This window comes from Somniosus microcephalus, chromosome 14, assembly GCF_052327205.1.
Source record: "Somniosus microcephalus isolate GS21.2 chromosome 14, FLI_Smic_1.0, whole genome shotgun sequence".
Classification (NCBI taxonomy): Eukaryota; Metazoa; Chordata; class Chondrichthyes; order Squaliformes; family Somniosidae; genus Somniosus; species Somniosus microcephalus.
Genome location: NC_141000.1, coordinates 33639584 through 33655350, shown reverse-complemented (window position 1 = coordinate 33655350; position 15767 = coordinate 33639584). Strand labels below are relative to the sequence as shown.

General features: G+C 42.7%; 1 protein-coding gene across 6 annotated transcripts in view; it reads left to right on the top strand.

Moving 5' to 3' along the window:
• lrch1 (leucine-rich repeats and calponin homology (CH) domain containing 1) overlaps nucleotides 1-15767 on the top strand; it is a 247116-nt gene that overhangs the window by 115422 nt on the left and 115927 nt on the right. For all 6 annotated transcript variants that reach the window (XR_015080796.1, XR_015080797.1, XR_015080795.1 and 3 more), the window contains exon 3: nucleotides 6026-6152. Coding sequence is in view for 2 of the 6 variants with exons in the window: in XM_086006477.1 (XP_085862603.1) it covers nucleotides 6026-6152 (127 nt within the window). In the remaining 4 variants the exon portion in view is untranslated. The remainder of the gene's footprint in view (nucleotides 1-6025; nucleotides 6153-15767) is intronic.

Here is a 15767-nt window from a genome sequence, read left to right as displayed (position 1 = left end):
GGTCTTTTGTGTCCAAATCTTACCCAGGGGTAAGTCAGACTAGCCTGTAGAGTGGAAACAAGTCTTTGGTTCATGAGTTTTTCAGCGGTTGGTTTCTTGTTGGTTGCGGTGGCCCAATATTACCTGGTTGGTGGTAATATTGGCGGTTGTTGGTTTCTGTAGGTCTTTGGTTGCCGCGATCTCGGTTTCTTCTTTCTTCCTTCAAGTCTCCGATGATGATCTCTCTCTTGAGCTGGTTGGCTGAACTTGAACTTCTGTCTTCTGAGCTGACTCAAACTGACCTCGAACCGGTGACGAAGTTAACTTTCCAACTGTGTCTCGAACTGAAAAGGCAGGCCTCAATTATACTAATTTGGGGCCTGGCTTATCTGACCGCCAAATCTCGGGTTTCTTTGTTAAATTTGGCAGGCTCCTTATTTTTAATGTGTTTTAAAACTTTAACGAGCTTTGGGGATGGCCCATCCAAACTTAACAAGTTTAGGGGATGGCTCATCTAAATTTAATTGGCCTTTAACTGGTTTCGGGATTGCCTTGAAACCGGTTTTAAAATGCAAAACGTTTGTCAATCTCTTTAATTGGTTTTGGACTGTGGTTTGTTTGTGGTAACCTGTAGGGCTAATGTTCCTTCCTTTGTGTTGCTGGGGACATGTCCTGTTTATTTGTTACCTGGCTCTGCGAATTCTCGGCGGGAAACAGGCTTCATTGTCCTTATGTAAAACTGGAGTAGCCCAGGACATTCCTAGACAGTCCAATATCCAAACTCGGGGTGGGGGGGCCCACTCTCCTCCCCTTTGTCCCCATCTTTTGCAAGCCTGAACATGTCCTTTTAAACCAGCCAAAAATCTTCCTGGGATTTTAATTTTAAATCCCTTTGGCCCAATAACTCCTGAAAACAGTCCAAAATCTCTTCCTTAATTTAACTCCTTGAAATTCTTCTGTTTGGCCCAACCACACTTTTATCCTTTTTACAGATTTCTTTTGTAATGTTCCAAAATCATTTTCAAAATAAGGCTTTCCTTCTGTTCTGGGGTTGTGCAGAAATGTTCGAACCTTACACACCCCCGTGTGATACTTTATAACACTATAGTATCATGCAGGTGTGAGCAAAATTTCTGATCCTCGGGAGCCAACCTTCCCCTGTATTATCTAACCTAATAATACCCACAACAAAACACTCTCCCATTCCCTTCTGTTCTGGGGTTGTGCAGAAATTTTCGAACCTTACATCGGCAATGCCTCGATTTTAAAATTCTCATCCTTGTTTTCAAATCCCTCCATGGGCTTGCCCCTCCCTATCTCTGTAAATCTCCTACAACCTTCTGAAGTCTCTACGTCCCTCCAATTCGGGCAACTTGTGCATCACTGACTTGGTTCGCCTTCAGCTGTCTTGGCCCCAAGCTCTGGAATTCCCTCACTAAACCTCTTCACCTCTCTCTTCTCCCTTTAAGACGTTCCTTAAATCCGACCTCTCTTGACTAAGCTTTTGGTCATCTGTCTTAATGTCTCCTTCTTTGGTTCAGTGTTCATTTTTTTTTGTCCGATTACACTCCTTGTGAAGCGCCTTGGGACGTTTCACTACGTTAAAGGCGTTATATAAACGCAAGTTGTTGCAGTATTATGCAACCCAAGGTACATTCAGACCACTTTGAGTGTTACTGGTATTCTTTACTCATCCCTACCTGTTACTACTGATATAACTAATTTTTAGTTGTAAACCCATTTATTTGTTTCTCTCTTCACAGTTGCTGCCTGACCTGCTGAGTTTCTCTAGCATTTTCTGTTTTTATTTCCGATTTCCAGCATCTGCAGTATTTTCTTTTTGTATTAGTGTTTAATTCTTCCAGGAATGCCCACCTTGAAGTTCTGTTCTTCTCTCCGACGGGATTTTCGTTTGTCTCTTTTACCTTGTTCATCTTCCTTGCTTTCTGTCTCCCTTCTCGTGTTTGATCCCTTTGGTTCTTTCATCCCCTCCCCCATTTCCCAGCCACTACACTTGCTTAAAAATCTATTCCATTTCCTGCTTTTTTCCAGTTCTGACGAAAGGTCATCGACCTGAAACGTTAACTCTGTTTCTCTTTTCACAGATGCTGCCTTACCTGCTGAGTTTCTCCAGCATTTTCTGTTTTTATTTCAGATTTCCAGCATCTGCAGTATTTTTCTTTTTGTACCATTTTTTATTACCTCAGTATACCACACCTGATGCCAGCTTAATGGAAACCCCTTTTTAATGTCCTACTCTATAGTTATATCAGTTTCTTTATGATTTCACAGTACCTGCCTGGATGTCAGACCAGTTTCCTTGTGATGCATGCTACATAGGAGGAGGAGTAGGGAATTCAGCCCCTTGAGCCTGCTCTGCCATTCAGTTAGGTCATGGCTGATCTGTACCTCAACTCCATTTACCCATCATTGATCCATATCACTTGATGCCCTTACCTAACTAAAATCTATTGATCTGAGTCTTGAAAATTTCAGGTAACCCAGTGTCGAACTGAGATCAGCTAACTCCGCACAGTGCAGGAACTGAACCAGGGACATTCCCGGCGTGTGTGCCTCAGTGCCAGTCAATGCATGCACAATCTGAGCCATTAGGGAGAGCCATTTATATTTAAATGATGGTTTAACTGTTGATTTCCCCAGTGTGTTGTCTTCGCTGGCCTCTCAAGCTGCATTTCGGACCTCAGTCTAACATTTTAATCCTTCAAATTTTTGTGTCAAGATCTTTTTAAAAATCTGTGATCGAGACAAAATAGGTAGTGGAGAACCAGTAAGAATATCTTACTTTGGAGATTGTGCACTCCAGACCAGTTAGCACTGGTGCAGTGTGCGCGTCTGATTTCCACCGAAATATTGCACATTTGGTATTGGTACACCCAGCTGGCAGTAACTGTGCAGTATAATGATGCCATTTTCAAAGCTCGGCATGAGCCGTGAGTCCCTGTGAATTATGTTTGCTCAACCTCTAGCAAGCAGCGGTGCCAGCAAACAGCACACAGATAGATAAAATAGGCATTTCCTATAAATTAGAAATCACGATTTCAAATTGCACTATTGCCTTGATAAATCACCACAGTGCATAGTTTGTTTGCAGTAAAACACAACCTACTCGCTTCAGTAACTAAAGGGAGCACTCCGGGCAAGATTTAACAAAAAGCATGCGACTAAATGTAGCCCCCATTACAGCAAAGTCCCTTGTGTAAAAGCTGAAGCTAAAAAGATAGCGCGTTTGCTGCAGAGAAATCTAAAATTCCAATTGTTCCACTTATCGAGATCTTATCCTCTGTTAGCTTTCCTCTTTGGAGGGGAATTGCAGGGCTGGGGAGGGGAAACGGAGGGTACTAGCCACTGAATTGCTGCATCCCTGATTTCTCTGAGTGAGTCATATAAAAGTGAATTTAATGTAAAAGCTTTGCTGACGTTCCCACTGGCAGGCTGGTGTATTCTTGAAATTCGAGTTATCTCAACTAGCTGGCCAAGTCCTGAAGTGGTGCCCAGCGATCCAGAGATATTTTAAAGCACTGGAATGCTGCCAAAACGTATAAAGGAAGATTTTAGTAACTACACACATCCCAGTACAACAGGTGGTGTTGGGGCAAGAAAAACTGTAACAAATGGAGAGAAGTTTAATTTTAAGTTTTTACCTCGGACGAAACTTCTTCTTGCAGAGAGCTGCTGGAGCATGGAATGCTTTGCTGCAGAGAGTAGTCGAGGCAATGACCATTGCATTGTATAAGGGGTCAGTACTAAACATTTGAAGCAGAGGAAGGTACGGGGCTATGGGAAGAGAGCAGGGGGATTAGTTTTGGCTTGCTCTAGCAAAGAGTCGACACAGATACGCTGGGCCTCCTTCTGTGCTGTAAATGTCTCTGGTTTTATACTTGCAGTTACTGGAGCGAGGATCACAGATTAGACTTTTGTGATCCACCTAATGCTTTGTTAAATTTCTCCTAACCTTAGAATTACCCTCATCTTACTGAATGTTATTTTTTAATAGCCATTCTGCCCCTCATATAAAGTATTATATAGTTTGTTAAATGCATAGTTCACAAAATAGTAAAACTAACTTGATTGCTGCCTGGAATTTACAAAGCTGTTTCAAGACAATAAAATGAATTTCGTGACAGTTACCAGCATTGCATCCCAAACGCATTTACTTGGACTAATATCTAAACTATGTTACACTGACTCACCTTGTACTCATTTGAGAACCATGCTGATTCTTCGTTAGTAGTCCAATTTAACTCAGTTGATGTAAACACTGATGCCTGTTCCCTAATTATGATGCACTTAGAGAGCAGTTACAATTCAGGGGAAAATCGTGTGATTGCCGATCGATGCCCTGACAGATGTACAGCAATCCTGAACAGCATAAAACCACAAATGCTGGAAATCTAAAATAAAAGAGAAAATGCTGGAATTACACAGGAGGTCCGTCAGCCTCCGAAAGGGAAAAGACCGTTCCATGTTTTGGGTTGAGACCCGTAAGAACACTTTTGACTGTCTTTTACCTTTCAGACGCAGACAGGCTCATTGTGTATTTCAAACATTTTCTGGTTTTAATTTAGATGGTCAACACGGACATTGGGGAACATCAATTCCACAGCAAGAATAGACAGTATTATTAAAATGGGCATTGTCTATTGGTCAGATTAATAATGGGAACAATAAAATAAAATACTAGGACAGTTTAGATCTTAAATTGTTTTTAAAAAAAAGACACATTATGGTGGGTGGGAGGATTTTTAAATTTTAATTCCACTTGTGGCACTGACATAACATCGAAACCTCTGCTGTACAAACTGATCAATGGTTCCAACCCTTGCTGTTTTGTCATTCACACCCTTCTTGCCTTTACTTTGCGTGAGATGGTCCAGCCTGTACACATTTAACTGGCTTCTGTTACTGTCTGCTCAGCCCTTCAGGAAGCACTTCTGAGGGATGGGAAGTCGACACGAAAATGTTTATCGCGAAAGGTTCTTCCTCTGACCACAGCATATTGTGTTGGGATGTATTTTTTTTCCTGTTTTAACAGTGCTACTGTTTGAACAGTTTTAAATTAACAGTGTCTTGCTGTCTGTGGCTGAATGTTTTCTAATCCTGTCCTGTCAAGCTATGTTCTTTTTGTGATGGCTTGGTGACAGGGACTGAGGGGCACAATAGGATCAAATGTTGCTGGCTAAAACCAGAAAGGCCCAGAGGGGGTGACAGTAGATTATGGGTGCAATAACATTTGATGACAGCACAACATGCGAGTGCCCACATTGAGTGGGACCTCCTGCTGTATATCCAGCACCACTACAAGAAGATTTATTAAAGTAGCAGTTTATTATTCATTCGGCAAATTAATAAAAGCAGTACGTTGGCAAACAGAGACTCCCACATGGGACGTTTGTGATTCCAAACTGATATTTCTGTTTTCGTGTGTGGTTTAATTACATATGATGGCTGCCATATGTTCCTCCTTCCCTCTGCGCTTTGGTTACCTTTTTCCTTGAGAATTAGTTGTGGGTTAGGACTGGATGAGGGTCAAGCCTCAGCTTTTGGAGTAAAGTAAAGGGGAAAGTTTGCTACAGATTCAAGTTACAGTGGATTCTTTTCACTTGAGATTTGGAAAAATGCCATCCATGGCAATGAAATGGATGCATCATATAAAACTGTTAAGTAGTTAAAGTGCAAGTAATTCTATATTTTGCAACGTGTTTATGTCTTGTGGCTACATCGTAAGACATTGTCTAAACAGACATGAGAAGATGGCTCACTAACCAATACAAGAAATGGTCAAGACATTTTAACACATAACTGTAGGTTTATTTTTGGAACTAGTTTTTCAGTTTTATTGTCAGTTCTCAGAAGGAGATGGTTCCATTCAAAATATATGTACTAAACTGCAGGGAAGTGATCAGGTTTGTAATAAGATACAAACCAAGTTCTGAAGAAAACTAGTGAGTGCAGTTAAACTGAAGGCTATTCTGAAATGTAGTCATTGTGTGACATTCTAAGTGTGTGGCTTTGTTTTTTGTTCCAGTCGAAATCAACTCTCCACATTGCCATTGTGCCTCTGTGCCCTTCCTCTTAAAGTCTTGATAGCCAGTAACAATAAGTTAGTGTCGCTTCCAGAAGATATTGGACAGTTGAAGTGTTTAATGGAGCTGGTATGTATTCTTTTATTATAAACTGCATTTAATAAGTATGGTCTGTCTAACTACAAAGTTGCCTAGAGCTGTCGGCATTCAGTTCTCTAACACTTTATGCATGTGCACTTTAACGGCATTGACCAGTAGGCAGCATTTCACAGAATCACAGAATCCCCACAGTGCAGATAGAGGCCATTTCGGCCCATCGAGCCTGCACCGACACATATCCCACCCTATCCCCGTAACCCCACGTATTTAATCCCCTAACACTAAGGGTCAATTTTATCATAGCCAAATCAACCTAACCCGCACATCTTTGGACTGTGGGAGGAAACCGGAGCACCCGGAGGAAACCCACACAGACACAGGGAGAATGTGCAAACTCCACACAGACAGTCGCCCGAGGCCAGATTTGAACCCGGGTCCCTGGCGCTGTGAGGCAACAGTGCTAACCACTATGCCACCGTGCCCCCCTTGTCACACTTCAGCTTAACTTTCTGAAAGGATGAAGTGTCCATGTCCACATTGTGGAGTAACACATTCGCAAAAAGTACAAATGCAGAGCAGCCTTGTCCAAATTATGTCCGATATTTCAAATGCTTGGAACGTCCTGGTTATTTTGATATACGCAAGTGCTTTTAAGTATTTTTCTTGAAAGTTTTATATTGGGTTTCTAGATTTCATTCGAGTGACCATTTTCATTAATTGAGGATCCAAGGGAAAGGACCTCGGCCCTGCGTGATATTACCATGATTTAAAGCAAATATAAATGAAGACAGAGCGAAGCGGGAACTAGAGATTAGGTGACACCAAGATTGCACCTCTAAGATTATAGAAAGAAGGAAAGAGCAAGGAAGGTAAGGGGTTCCATAGTTTTGAGGTCCTAGGAAAGATTGAGTTGGTGTAGGAAACTGGAATGGATCTTGATTTCAACACTGTAAGATGAATTAGAGAGGGAAGTTCAGAAGGACACTGACCTTTGTACGATCAATAAAATAAAGACAGGAAAGGTTGCATGATCACATTTGCAGTAAGTGTTGGCTGCTCGAGGAATTCCGGCTCCGTGTTGATGAGCTGGAGTCCGAGCTTCAAACACTGCGACACATCAGGGAGGGGGAGAGTTACCTGGACTCTGTGTTCCAGGAAGTAGTCACACCAATTAGATTAACTAATTCAAATGTAGTCCGTGGTCAGGGACAGCAGGGTGTGACTATGAGTGAGGTAGGTACGGGGATCCAGGAGGTAGTGTTGGAGGAGCCGCAGCCCTTGCCCTTGTCCAACAGGTTCAAGGCTCATCCTCCCTGCAGTCCCCGTTCCCATCCCCTGTGGGGATGGGAACGGGGACTGCAGGGAGGATGAGCAACCTGGCCACAGCACCGTGGAACAGGGGGCCATTCAAGTGGGGGGAGTAAAAAGAAATGTTGTAGTGGTAGGGGATAGTATCATTAGGGGGATAGATAGGGTTCTTTGCAACCAAGAGCGAGAGTCCCGAAGGCCGTGTTGCCTGCCCGGTGCCAGGGTTAAGGACATCTCCTCTGGGCTGGAGAGAAACTTGGAGTGGGAGGGGGAGGATCCAGTTGTCGTGGCCCATGTTGGTACCAACGATATAGATAGGACAAGGAAAGAGGTTCTGCTGAGGGAGTATGAGCAGCTAGGGGCCAAATTAAAAAACAGAACCTCTAGGGTAATAACCTGAGCCACGAGAAAATTTGGCTAGGGTAAATAAAATCAGAGTTAAATGCGTGGCTCAAAGACTGGTGTGGGAGAAATGGGTTTTGCTTCTTGGGACACTGGCACCAGTACTGGGACAGGAGAGAGCTGTTCCATTGGGACAGACTTCACTTGGCCAGTGCTGGGACCAGAATCCTGGTGAATCGAATAACTAGGGCTGTAGAGAGGGCTTTAAACTAATTAGTGGGGGGGGGAGGTTTCAAGAGAGCAAAAAATAAAAATGTCAGTGGAGAAGGCAATAGAGCAAGGTAGCAGTGGGGGAATTAAAAACCAGAGCGTGTCAGGAAGGGACAGAATGTATAAAGATAAAGGTAAAGGGGGTAAAAGCAGGAATAAATTGTCACAAAACATATTTTAAAGTTCTTTATCTGAATGCACGCAGCATTCGTAACAAAATAGACGAGTCGATGGTACAAATAACTACACATGGGTATGATCTGGTGGCCATTACGGAAACATGGCTGCAAGGTGACCATGACTGGGAACTAAACATCCAGGGGTATTTGACAATTAGGAAGGACAGACAGAAAGGAAAGGGAGGTGGGGTGGCTATGTTAATAGAGAAATGATATTGGGTCAAAGGATCAGGATAGTGAAACAGTTTGGGTGGAGATAAGGAATAGTAAGGGGAAAAAGTCACTAGTGGGCGTAGTCTATAGGCCTCCTAACATTTGCAACTCTGTTGGTCGGAGTATAAATCAGGAAATAGTTGGGGCTTGTAATAAGGGAACAGCTATAATCATGGGGGATTTTAACTTTCACTGACTGGACAAATCAAATTGGGCAGGGCAGCCTTGAGGAAGAGTTCATAGAGTGCATTAGGGACGGGTTCCTTGAGCAGTATGTTACTGAACCAACCAGGGGGCAGACAATCTTAGATCTGGTCCTGTGTAATGAGACAGGATTAATAAAAAAATGTCCTAGTAAAGGATCCCCTTGGAATGAGTGACCATAACATGGTTGAATTCCAAGTTCAGTTTGAGGGTGAGAGAGTTGGATCTCAAACCAGCGTAGTAAGCTTAAATAAAGGAGTCTATGAAGGTATGAGAGCAGAGTTGACTAAAGAGGACTGGGAAAATAGATTAAAGTGTAAGACGGTACATGAGCAGTGGTGTACATTCAAGGAGATATTTCACAACTTTCAAGAAAAATATATTCCACTGAGGAAAAAGGGGCGTAAAAGAAAAGACAGCCATCCGTGGCTAAGTAAAGTAATAAAGGATAGTATCCGACTGAAAACAAGGGCATATAAAGTAGCCAAATCTAGTAGGAGGATAGAAGATTGGGAAGCATTTAAAAGCCAGCAAAGAATAACTAAAAGATTAATTAAGAAAGGGAAGATAGATTATGAAAGTAAACTAGCAAAAAATATAAAAACAGATAGCAAGAGTTTCTACAGTTATATAAAAAGAAAAAGGGTGGCTAAAGTGAATGTTGGTCCCTTAGAGGACGAGACCGGGAAATTAGTGGTGGGGAACATGGAGATGGCAGAAACGCTGAACAAATATTTTGTACCAGTCTTTACAGTAGAGGACACTAACAATATCCCAACACTGGACAAACAGGGGGCTATAGGGGGGGAGGAGTTAAACACGATTAAAATCACTAAGGAGGTGGTACTCGGTAAGATAATGGGACTAAAAGCGGATAAATCCCCTGGACCTGATGGTTTACATCCTAGGGTCTTGAGAGAAGTAGCGGTAGGGATTGTGGATGCATTAGTGGTAATTTTCCAAAACTCCCTGGATTCAGGAAAGGTCCCAGCAGATTGGAAAACAGCTAATGTAACGCCCTTATTTAAAAAGGGAAGTAGACAAAAGGCTGGAAACTATAGACCAGTTAGCCTAACATCTGTGGTTGGTAAAATGTTGGAGTCCATCATTAAGGAAGCAGTAACAGGGCATTTGGATAAGCATAATTTAATCGGACAGAGTCAACATGGTTTTATGAAGGGGAAGTCATGTTTGACAAATTTGCTCGAATTCTTTGAGGACGTAACAAACAGGGTGGATAAAGGGGAACCAGTGGATGTGGTGTATTTGGACTTCCAAAAGGCATTTGACAAGGTGCCACACAAAAGATTACTGCACAAGATAAAAAATCATGGGATTGGGGGTAATATACTGGCATGGGTGGAAGATTGGCTATCTAACAGAAAACAGAGAGTTGGGATAAAAGGTTCATTCTCGGGTTGGCAATCAGTGACTAGTGGTGTTCCGCAGGGGTCAGTGCTGGGACCCCAACTCTTTACAATCTATATGAACGATTTGGAGGAAGGGACCGAGTGCAACATATCCAAGTTTGCCGACGATACAAAGATGGGAGGGAAAGCAGTAAGTGAGGAGGACGTAAAAAACCTGCAAAAGGACATGGACAGGCTAAGTGAGTGGGCAGAAATTTGGCAGATGGAATATAATGTTGGAAAGTGTGAGGTTATGCACTTTGGCAGAAAAAATCAAAGAGCAAGTTATTATCTAAATGGAAAGAAACTGCAAAGTGCTACAGTACAAAGGGATCTGGGGGTCCTGGTGCATGAAACACAGAGGGTTAGTATGCAGGTACAGCAGGTGATCAGGAAGGCCAATGGAACCTTGGCTTTTATTGCAAGGGGGCTGGAGTATAAAAGCAGGGAAGTCTTGCTGCAGTTATCCAGGGTACTGGTGAGGCCACACCTGGAATATTGCGTACATTTTTGGTTTCCATATTTAAGAAAAGATATACTTGCTCTCGAGGCAGTTCAGAGAAGGTTCACTCGGTTGATTCCGGAGATGAGGGAGTTGACTTATGAGGAAAGGATGAGTAGGTTGGGCCTCTACTCATTGGAATTCAGAAGGATGAGAGGCGATCTTATCGAAACATATAAGATTGTGAGGGGGCTTGATCGGGTGGATGTGGTGAGGATGTTTCCACTGATGGGTGAGACTAGAACTAGGGGGCATAATCTTAGAATAAGGGGCTGCCCTTTCAAAACTGAGATGAGGAGAAACTTCTTCACTCAGAGGGTAGTAAATCTATGGAATTTGCTACCTCAGAGAACTGTGGAAGCTGCGACACTAAATAAATTTAAAACGGAGCTAGACAGTTTCCTAGCTGATAAGGGAATAAGAGGTTATGGGGAGTGGGCAGGGAAGTGGACGTGAGTCTAGGTTCGGATCAGCCATGATCCTATTGAATGGCGGAGCAGGCCCGAGGGGCCGTATGGCCTACTCCTGCTCCTACTACTTATGTTCTTATGTTGCAGTGGAGAGGGAGAAAGCAAAAGTTTGGATGTGAGAGACAAGTTTTTTTTGTATCCTGTCCAGGCGTACAGAGATATGTTAGAGACCCCCCTCCCACCCTGATCGGTGAGCTGTTTTCTAGTCTTGGATGGACTTGGACTTTGAGTTATTGAGGGAGAAAGAAGTGCTTAGCATGAAAGAAGGGAGTGAGCTTCTTGGAGGCAGCTTTGGCAATGAAGGCGATAAAGTAAAGGAAGAAAGAAGTTGCATTTATAGCACTATCCACGATCTCAAAACATCCCAAAGTGATTTGCAGCCAATTAAGTACTTTTTAAGTGTAGTCACTGTTGCAATGTGGGGAATCAAGGCAGTCAACCTACGCACAACAAGGTCCCACAAAGAGCAATGAAATAAATGACCAGATAATCTGTTTTAGTGATGATGGTTGAGGGATAAATATTGGCCAGATCACTGGCAAAACCTCCTCGCTCTACTTTAAAGAAGCAGTGCTGTGGGATTTTTCATATTCACCTGAGAGTGCAGACCTTTGTTTAATGTCACCTCCAACAGTGCAGCACTGCCTCAGTACTGCACTGAAATGCCGGCCTTGATTTTGTGCTCAGCTCTCTGGAGTGGGGACTGAATTCACGAGCTTCTGATTCAGAGGCGAGAATGCAACCCAGTGACCTAAGGCTGATATTTGAATTTATTTTGCGGTAGGAGGAAATAGTGGAACTAAAAATGTAGATGAATGAAGAAGGATTAAGGGTGGAACTATCAATTGCAAGAGGTTGGAGCTGTTGGCAAGAAAGATGAAGAAATCACACCCTGCATTAGTCCTTATCTACATTGCCCTTGCAGTATGATAGCCATTGTGTGTTACGGATTAAGTTTATGTGGTCATAAGAACATAAGAAATAGGAGCAGGAGTAGGCCATTCGGCCCTTCGAGCCTGCTCCGCCATTCAAAGAGATCATGGCTGATCTTCTGCCTCAACTCCATTCACAGGCCCTATCACCATATCCCTTGATGCCCTTACTAGTCAGAAATCTATCGACTTCTATTTTGAATATACCCAATGACTGAGCCTCCACAGCCCTCTGGGGTAGAGAATTCCAAAGATTCACCACCCTCTGTGTGAAGAAATTTCTTCTCATCTCTGTCCTGAATGGCCTATCCTTTATCCTGAGGCTGTGGCCCCTGGTTCTGGACTCCCCAGCCAAGGGAAACATTCTCCCAGCATCCACCCTATCAAGCTCTGTAATAATTTTGTATGCTTCAATGAGATCCCCTCTCATTCTTCTGAATTCAAGAGAATACAGGCCTAGTTTACTCAATCTCTTCTCATACGACAGTCCCGCCATCCCAGGAATCAATCTCATAGAAACATAGACGATAGGAGCAGGGGTAGGCCATTCGGCCCCTCGAGCCTGTTCCGCCATTTAATGAGATCATGGCTGATCATCCAAATTCAGTACCCTGTCCCTGCTTTCTCCCCATATCCCTTGATCCCTTTAGCCTTAAGAAATATATCCAACTCCTTCTTGAATATATTTAATGAATTTGCCTCAACTGCCTTCTGTGGTAGAGAATTCCACAGGTTCACCACTCTCTGGGTGAAGAAATTCTCCCTCATCTCAGTCCTAAATGGCTTACCCCTTATCCTTAGACTGTGACCCCTGGTTCTGGACTCCCCCACCATCGGGAACATCCTTCCTGCATCTAGTCTGTCTACTCCTGTTAGAATTTTATAAGTTTCAATGAAACCCCCTCTCATTTTTCTAAACTCTAGGGAATATAAGCCTAATCGACCCAATCTCTCCTCGTACGTCATTCCTGCCATCCCAGGTATCAGTCTGGTGAATCTTCGCTGCACTCTCTCCATGGCAAGAACATCCTTCCTCAGATAAGGCGACCAAAACTGCACACAATACTCAAGATGTGGTCTCACCCAGGCCTTGTACAACTGCAGCAAGACATCCTTGTTCCTGTAGTTGAATCCTCTCGCAATGAAGGCCAACATACCATTTGCCTTCTTAACCGCCTGCTGCACCTGCATGCTTACCTTCAGCGACTGGTGCACAAGGACACCCAGGTCTCGTTGCACTTCCCCTTTTCCCAATCTATTGCTGTTCAGATAATAATCTGTCTTCCTGTTTTTGACACCAAAGTGGATAACCTTGCATTTATCCACATTATACTGCATTTGCCATGCATCTACCCAATCACCCAACCTACCACAATCGTGAACCTTCGTTGCACTCCCTCTGTGGCAAGTATATCCTTCCTTAGGTAAGGAGACCAACATTGTACACAGTACTTCAGGTGTGGTCTCACCAAGGCCCTATATAATTGGAGTAAGACTTCTTTACTCCTGCACTCAAATCCTCTTGTAATGAAGGCCAGCATACCATTTGCCACCTTAATGGCTTGCTGCACCTGCACATTCACTTTCGGTGACTCATGTACAAGGACACCCAGGTCCCTTTGAGCATCTGCATTCCCCAATCTTTCACCATTTAGGAAATACTCTGCCTTTCTGTTTTTTCTACCAAAGTGGATAACTTCACATTTATCCACATTATATTCCATCTGCCATGTTCTTGCCCACGCACTGAGCCTGTCAAGATCCCCTTGAAGCCCCTTCACATCCTCTCTGCAACTGACACTGGCATCTAGCTTTGTATCATCATCAAATTTGGAAATGTTACATTTAGTCCCCTCATCCAAATCATTGATATAGATTGTGAATAACTGGGGCCCAAGCACCGATCCTTGTGGTGCCCCACTAGTCACAGCCTGCCATCCTGAAAAAGACCCGTTTATCCCTACTCTTTGTTTTCTGTCTGTTAACCAATTTACATTTCATGCCATTTACATTCTATTCCACAAATTAATTACAATGATCTTAATTTTAAGAATGCATTAAGCAGTACAATGGAATAGAATGCTATATACTATGTCATTCCAGGAAAGAATATAACATATGATTCAGTATGACAGCATTCTAGTGCACCATGAGAGATATCTGTGCACTTGTTTCCCCACGTGATCATATCTTGACCTCAGTGTGCTGTTGGAAGGCTGTGCTGAACTAGGGATTAGAAAAGGAGGAGGGAAAATGGAAAGTTGGTTCAATAATTGCTTTCTAGTTTTAGTCCAACAAGGGAGGAGGCTAGATTTAGTTCTGAGAAATGAAGTGGAGCAAGTAGGTAATGTAAAGGTAGGGGGAAATTCATGATGCAGTGAGTTAGCTTGGATATGAAACTTGAAAAGGAGAGGCAGCAGTTAGTTAAAGGTACTTGGCTGATAAAAATGGAACCATCCCAGATAAACTGGGAAGAAAAATTGTTAGATAAGACAGTGGACGAACATAACAACAACAACTTGCATTTATATACAAAAATACTGCAACATTTTCAAACAGGATCACCATACAATGCTAAGGGAAGTCGTTGAGAAACTCGCAGAGGCTTTGACCACAATCTTTCAAACAACCTTGGATAAAGAATTAAGAACAGAAAATACTGGAAATACTCAGCAGGTCTGGCAGCATCTGTGGAGAGAGAAACAGAGTTAACGTTTCAGGATGACCTGAAAGTGTATGAGATCCTAGGTTCTATAAATAGGGACAGAAAGGTCATCGACCTGAAACGTTAACTCTGTTTCTCTCTCCACAGTTGCTGAGCATTTCCAGCATCCGCAGTATTTTGCTTTTGGTTTGGATCTAGAAGTTGTGCCATAGGACTGGAGGGTTGACAGTGATACCTCTGCTCAAGAAGAGAGAAAGGGATAAATTAGGTCTAGGAGGCACAGTATGAACATTTGCAAATAACACAAAAATAGGGAACATGGTTAACTTTGAAAAAGACTAAGCAACTTCAAGGCAACATAGATGAAATAAATATGTAGTGATACATTTTGGGAGGAAGTCTAAGGAGAGGATATATATACTAAATAGTAAAACCTAAAAAGGAATGGAAGGACTTGGGGGTTCAGATACACATACCTTTAAAAGTGAGAGGAGATAAAACTAAGAAAGCATATGAGATCCTAGGTTCTATAAATAGGGGCACAGAATACAAAAGCAAAAAGGTAATGCTAAACCCATACCGATCATTGGCTGGGCTGCAGTTAGATTATTGTGTCCAGTTTTGAGTGCCCTACTTTGGAAGCATATCAAGGCTATTCAGACGATACACAAGACATTTGCTAAGAGAAAACCGATTAAAGGCTTTAGATATGTGGAGGTACTAGAGAGACTGGGATTCTTGTCCGTAAAAAGCGGTTCCGAGGGGACCTGATGTTCAGAATAGTGAGTGTTTTGAGAAGGTAAATAGGGGAAATTATTTCCATGAGTCAGTGAGTTGGTAACTAGAAGGCATAAATTTGAAATCATCACCAAAAGATTGAAAGGAAAGGTTAGGAAAGTTATTTTCGTGCAAAGGGTCATTAAGATAGGGTCGTCCAAGGGTGGTGGAAACAGAATAGCTTTTAAAAGGGAAGTGAATAAATATTTGAAAAAGAAAAACATTTCAAAGCTATGTGGAAGGGGCAGGGGATTGGGACTATGTGGATCGTTCTTTGAGAGTCAGCACAGGCTCCTTTTTTGCTGCAAAATTATGTGATTCTAACTCAATTCCACTACTTTACCTGGTAGATCATTCTGAACCCTTTTAAGTAA